The sequence below is a fragment of the Asterias amurensis genome, chromosome 10 (assembly GCF_032118995.1).
Source record: "Asterias amurensis chromosome 10, ASM3211899v1".
Lineage (NCBI taxonomy): Eukaryota > Metazoa > Echinodermata > Asteroidea > Forcipulatida > Asteriidae > Asterias > Asterias amurensis.
The window spans coordinates 16,633,385-16,640,569 of NC_092657.1; the positions used below are offsets into that span (position 1 = coordinate 16,633,385).

Here is a 7,185-nt window from a genome sequence, read left to right on the forward strand (position 1 = left end):
ACAAGTATCATAATATGATAGAAAACTGAATAAGAGTTTGCAAACTGCTTACCAACTAAATTGACCTATGGTTTGAATTTAAATGGTCTTGTAAAAGAGAACAAAATAAATTAGCTGTTTCAAACTGTGTCGTGTAGTAATGGTATCATTTTGGACAATAATCTGACCCCACGCGAGCAAATATTACCAGGTATCTCTAGACCACCTGAAAGACTGTCTGATTGATGTTGGTTAGTTTATGTCTTTTGTTATGACAAGTCCCTTGTAATAAAATAAGCATGGCTAATTGTCAAATAGCAGGGTGAAAATTACATCATAGTTTGTAAACGGTATTAAAATCATTGTTGAATATTATTTTCAGAGGCGCGGGTTTCTAGTGTCTCAGTGGATTTTGTTATTTTCATCTCCACCTTCGGTTCGGGTTTCTTTGTGTTGCTCTGTCCTGTTATTTTAGAGTAGAACGTGTACAGATATGGGTTTAGGGAGGAGTTTATAGGGAGTATAAACACCACAATCCAGGCATACATATCAGGACCAATTTCCACAATCTCAGCCTGGGATAGAATCCCCATAATGATCACAGGCATCCAACAAGCGAAGTCAATACCGACTATAAGAGCCATTTTTATCGCCATCTTAACTTCCCTCTGTCGGTGAGCAGTTACCTTCACCAGCTTAGATGAGCGTTTAACCTGCACGAAGATCGCTATGTAGCAGCTCAACACAACGATAAAACAAAACAAATTGACGCCAAGGAACAAGACGATTGAGTAGATCCAAGCCGGTTCTCTTGCATCAGGTACCGGTATAGCGATTGAACCTGAACCAAACACGCTACTGATGGAGTTATCTACAAATGAATAACTAGACACCTTAGTTATCAGGGGGAGACCAATGCACACATCCGACAAACCGTACACATTGGAATCACTATCACCACTGAATACAGTCGGGATAATACTAACACATGCAGATACTAACCATAATATGACCACGATAACTTTGCTTATCTTTCCTCTGATGGTAACACGGCTGAAGGGAAATACAATGCTTAAAAAACAGTCCAGACTGATCAATGTGACAAAAAATACCGATGCTTCACTAGACATCACTGATACTACCCCAGCAATCTTGCAAACCACACTAGACCGCCATTCCTTCGCAACACTGGAATAACTCTTACCCAACAATATATCAGCAATAGCAATGATCAACATATACACCCCCATCATCAAGTCAGATATAGCTAAATTAAGAACCAAGAATGAGTGCGTCTCATTCTCGCCTAATTCTTTGCCCCGTCTACATCTCCAGATGATGACAACCAAGTTGCCGATGAGGGCGCTCAACCCGAGAATCCACAAAGACGCTCTTAGTGGATCATTACGCATCAGACTACCGCAGATGTTTAGCGGTGGTTGCAACTCAGTCGTTGTACATTTAGAGTAATCAAACTCTTTCGATGGTACTTCTTCATCAAATCTACAGCACAGGCGGTAGTCATCGACGTATCTAGAATACAATTGATTTGTAGATTTGTGTTAAATTCAGTAATTTAAACAAAAGATAAATACGGGTGTGCTCTGAATAACCCCAAGAAACTGTATACTTTATTTTCGCTGCTCTGCAACTGCACACTACTGAGATTACCTGGAAAAGCTGCTGTCACATGGTGTCCCCAAATTACCAATGTGTTTAAAGCGCCTTCTGCAAGGGAGTTTAACAATTAAAACTACTTGAAATACACCAGATATGAAGGAAGGTTCCATATTCACAAGGGAATGGTGTTGGAAAGCACAAAACCTTACACAGGATGGCAAAATACCTTGGAGACTGTTACAAAGAACAGATGGATCCACTAATCACTGGGTTTACATCTGGGCCTAATTTCATGGAGCTGATTAGCGGTCGAATTTGTGCTTAACAGGCGCGCCTAGAAAATCAATTTGTAATTTCATGGCCTTGCTTTAGCAAGTTTAGTTTTTTTGCTTAAAGCGGTAAACAAGCAAAAAGGGTCATAAAAGCCCCAATTTTCTGCTTAAGCACCCTGTTTAAGCACAGCGCATAGTGCAACATCATTGCAATAATTTGCTAGTATGGCGGCGCAGCTGTGTGTATTTTACGTGTGTGTGTGTGTGTGATGCTAGGAGTCCACTGGACCAGCGCCAGTTGGTGCCAGTTTGCGCCAATGCAATTTACTGTGGCGCCTAGTGTCGCCAATAAGGTGCCTAGTGGCGTGTAGTGGCTCAAACTGCCTCCCAACCGGCTCGTGGTGGCCCGTAATTTGAATGTGGCGGCAAGAACATGAAATTTTCGTCGCGCCACTTGCATCGAGCAATCGGCGCCAAGTATCCGCCAAGTGGCACCAAATGGCGCGAACGTATCCCCCTTTGGCACAAACAATCCGCCTATTGGAATCCACTGGAATGTTGGCGCCACTTGGCGCCAAGTGGCACCTTGTTTGCATCACTGGACTTTCTCACACAACTTTCAAGATTCGACTCGACAACACCTCCACGCAATTTTTCCTTCACAATTTCTACAAGATTTCACACAATTTTAAACGAAGATGCAGCTGAAGAGGGTCTGAACCAGGTAGACGATGGCCGGTATTTTTATAGTCGGCAAGTAGGCACAAAGTAGCCGTCTATTGGCGCGAATGGCGCCAACAGGGTGAATTTTGGAATCAAATGGCCGTGTAATGGCGCGAACTGGCGCAAACTGGCGCAACATTTTAATTTGGCGCCACAGCGAGCCACTATGCGCCAATCACATAATCTTTGGCGCTAACTGGCACCAACTGGCGCTGGTCCAGTGGACTCCTAGCAACAGGTAGGTGAACCGAAGTAAACTTCTGTATTAAATGTTTCAGAAATGTTGTACAATGTATCTTCTTCTTGTCTAGTCCCAAGTTAGTGTGTAACCTTTCAATGGGCGCTTTGAACCATTTATACAAATAATACATATCAGACAGAGAAGGTGATGTTTTGTTTTTCGTCGCCACTCTGCATATATTTCATCCGCCATTTCGTCAGCACTTTCTTCTTTTTTGATCAAGCAAACGATCTTAAATGCTGCGCGCGCTTAAGCTAGCAACCGCTCGTAGGTTTACGCTCAATAAAATTGTACTGCTACAGTAAGCAAAAAGACATTGCTTACCGTTAAGCGGCTCAATGAAATTGGGCCCTGGGTTTGCCTTTATGACTCTTTAATTCACAATTTTGTGCACAAAATGTGTGATGGAAATGTGTGTTTCACCCCTCCAAAAAGATCCCTTGTCATTGCTTGGTTCAAAGTGAATACATTTAAAATTACGATTCATCAAAAAACGCGTTTTAGGGAGAAAAGAAGAAAAATAAAAAAACAACGAACAACGAACCAACAAACAAACAAACATCCAAAATAAAACAAAAAAGCAAACACAAAGCCACACACACTCACTGGTTCACTTTCCCAAAAGAAAGGAGTTAGCTGAAGTTAAACTACTAGCAAAAAACACCTCACAAGCCTAAGTCTAAACAAAATACCACCCCCAAACAGCCAAACAAAACACAGACTAGAGCAAGAAATTACACACAGGCTCCTAATAACATATTTAACCGGGACAGAATAATAGGGAAATTAAGTATCAGACTTACAATATTTCCAGACTGTGCAGACCTTCAAGAGCCCCCGGATCGATATTCAATGTAGATCTTTCATTGGTCCATTTACCTCGGATCAAATAACTATAACAAAAATAAAATTCAATATCATTCAGAGTTAATTGAGAGCAAGGGCAAAACTGATGGTGATTTGCTTTGTGACACAACACTTTGCTTTAATAGCAATAAGGACTGATTCGCAGTTAAGATCAGTGTTAACTCTTTGTAAAGTCGGCCATGTGCTGCCAATTTTTCATTGGTATAAACATCTCATAACTTGTAGGCTATTGTTTGACTTGAAAGAACATGTTTTGACTTACAGTTTTTTCAAGTTGCTCAACGAGTTGAAAGCTCCACTATTTATTGAGAGTAATGGATTATCCATAACCAACCTATTGGAGAGACATTAAAACAAATTAATCAAACTTTATTCCCCTTCTATTGATACGCTTGGCTTACAAACAACCTGTTGGAGAGTAATTAAAAGAGGATTAATTGGAACTGTGTTTGCTCTTTTCGATAAGAAGGACTATTTTGGAATTTGGTTGACTTGATCTTTTGATTAAACCCTTGAAAGTATTGAAGTTCAATGCATCTTTCAACAAATAGACGTTCGATAGTTAAATTTTTAACATTGGAACAACTAAAGATCATAACATTGCCACTAAAAGTGAATTTTGCTCTCTTTTTTTACGGATTGTCGTTACCGGTTTCAAGGATTGGCAGATCTTTCCATAGTCAACTTTGTTTTGTTCGAATCGTGAACTACTCTCACGTAAGTACCTAACAAGACAAAGCTAACTTCTCTAGCCGATTTTTCCCCACACTTGCAACTGAGTTTTGTTAGTTTTAAAAAAGCTGTCAATATTTTTCAGTTCGTAAAGACACGAAATTGATGATATTCGTTTAAAACCCCGCATTACAATAATGCAGACCGATTCGCTATGCATTAGGGCAGGCCATGTATTCATGCCAAGGCATTTTCCCCACACTAAGGAATTGTCAACGCAAATCAAAGGGGAAATCACCGTAGACCTTGGACCAGTGCGCGTTGAATTGGGTAAACCAGATATGCTAATCATATAATGGAGGAAGTCATTTACTGCTTAACTGTTAATTTTGCCATTAAACCAAGCTTAAATCCCACTAAATGCTGGGTTTAATGGCACCAATTGAATTAGTATGTTTTGTGTTTATCTGTTTTTTGTAAGTTCTATTGGTGTTTTCTCTTTGTATTATCGTCATCGTCACCATCGTCATTGTCATCTTCATCATCATCATCGCCATCGCCATCTTCATCGTCATCGTCATTGTAATTTCCATCACCATCACCCTCACCGTCACTGTCACCATCACCATCACCATCATCATCATGATCACCATGATCATCATCATCATCATGATGATCATGATCATCGTCATCACTATCAACATCTTAATCCTCATGGTCATCCATCATCACCGTGACCGTCACTATCACCGTAACCGTCATCATCATAATCATCGCCATTGCCCTGCCATCGCCATCCCCATGGCCATTGTCATCCCCATGGTCATCGTCATCGTCATCGTCGCCACCGTCACCGTCATGATCATCATCATCATCATCACCATCAACATCACTATCAACATCGTCATCGGAATCGTCATTGTCATCACCATCACTGTCACATTCACCATCATTGTCATCCTCATCCTCATCATCATGATCATGATCGTCATGATCATCATGACGATCATTATCATCATCATCATCACCATCGTCATCATCATCATCATCACCATCACCATCACCATCACCATCACCATCATCACCATCATCATCACCATCGTCATCGTCATCATCATCATCATCACCATCACCATCACCATCACCATCACCATCATCACCATCATCATCCCCATCGTCATCGTCATCATCATTGTCGTCGTCGTCGTCGTCGTCGTCGTCGTCGTCGTCGTCGTCGTCGTCGTCGTCGTCACCACCACCACCACCACCACCACCACCACCACCATCACCATCATCATCATCATCATCATCATCATCATAAAAACCAAGTTTTTGTTTGCTTACAATGTTCTCAAGTTGAGAAGATCCTCGAAGATATCACTCTGAAGCCTCGAAATATTATTCTGTGAGAGGTCCCTGGATTCGTGAACAAAAAGAAATTATCTTCATATTGGGTTTAAATATATAACTGATATTTTGGACTAGATAAAAACAAGATTTTTTTCTCCTGCTAATCGGTGTTTTCTTTACCTTCTGATGAAGCACGTGTACTGTAGCTGTCCCAGCAAAACACCGATAAGTGCTTAACTCTCTCAATTTTATTTTATAACCCCATCCTTCCAGGCAGTCAAATGTCAATGCATTTTACATCATTGTAGTGTTTGTAATATTCCAGTTTGTTAGATAAATGTTGCAAGCTAACTGGGCCATTACTGAAAACATCTTCATATGTAACAGTTTTTGAAACATTAACATTTAATTTTACAAATAACTTACAGAGAAGTGAGATTAAAGAGTCCGGAGAATGTGCCGGCGTTGAAGTCCCGTAAGCTGTTGTTTGTCAGAACTCTAATTGGATAAAATAAAGAATTAAACACCAGCTGAATATTATTAAAAACATTATACCGAAGTTTTTTGTGAGGTGAAATTTGGTTTTTATCCCAACCCAATTGTACGCTTACTACATAATCACAGACATGATACAACTAAGAATAGTCGAACTATAAATAAAGTAGTACTTTTGCAGGTACAACAATTGTAAACGACTTTGTTGAGATAAGTGTAAATGACTGTATATGAAACTGCATGCCAGGCATCAACGGCACCACCAGAACAATTGTCTCGTATGGTTTTTCTTAAACAAAGGGTTGAATGTGTTTGGTCATGATGCTAAGATGCTTGGTAGGGTTCCCCCAGCTCACACAACCCGAAACGTTCTTGAAACTGACGCCCTCTTAGAAAATGTAAAAGTGGTTCAGACTATACTCCAAACTCGTATGGTAACTTTGTGTGCCTGTTGGAGGAGAGGGAACTCGTTGAAGGGTTAAAAATCAAAGTTCAAGCTGTTTAAATTCCAACCCTTTTCAAACACAAGCATGGCGTTCTGTTTTGCATTTCGGATGTTTTCATCCGGCCAGCAATACAAATTATGTCTAGTTTGGGAAAATAAAAACTATTCTGTTAAGCATTAAAATCTGTTAAGGGTCAGAAAGATTAGGCGAGCAACTTACAGTGATTCCAGGAGAGACAAACTTTTGAAGATTCCAGTATTCAGTTGAATGATGTTTTCATTTGCAAGTTTGCTGTAGGAAAAAGACAACTTTTTGTGAGAGACTTGTCATGGCGCCGAGAAAAAAAAAACAATAAGACAACAACAGCAACCGCAGCAGCATTAGTGACAGCAACAGCAACAAAAATAACAAAAACAACAAAAACATTAACAACACAACGACAACGACAACGTCAACGACAACGATGATAACGACAACGAAAACTGCTGCGGCAGCGGCAACGATGACAACGACAACCACA

General features: G+C 40.3%; 1 protein-coding gene across 1 annotated transcript; it reads right to left on the bottom strand.

Moving 5' to 3' along the window:
* Positions 1-338: 338 nt before the first annotated feature.
* On the bottom strand, positions 339-4,029 carry LOC139942747 (G-protein coupled receptor GRL101-like). The gene is made up of 3 exons (XM_071939540.1): positions 3,965-4,029; positions 3,639-3,728; positions 339-1,512 (listed from the first exon to the last, which is right to left on the bottom strand). The coding sequence occupies exons 1-3, from the start codon at positions 4,027-4,029 to the stop codon at positions 339-341; spliced, it is 1,329 nt and encodes a 442-aa protein (XP_071795641.1).
* Between the last annotated feature and the right edge of the window lie 3,156 nt (positions 4,030-7,185).

Excerpts from the sequence above, each read along its gene's own strand:
- LOC139942747 (XM_071939540.1), bottom strand. The coding sequence starts at position 4,029 with ATGGATAATCCATTACTCTCAATAAATAGTGGAGCTTTCAACTCGTTG. Across the intron at positions 3,729-3,964 it reads TTGAGCAACTTGAAAAAACT|TTATTTGATCCGAGGTAAAT; the intron begins GTAAGTCAAAAC and ends TTTTTGTTATAG. Across the intron at positions 1,513-3,638 it reads CTGCACAGTCTGGAAATATT|ATACGTCGATGACTACCGCC; the intron begins GTAAGTCTGATA and ends ATTGTATTCTAG.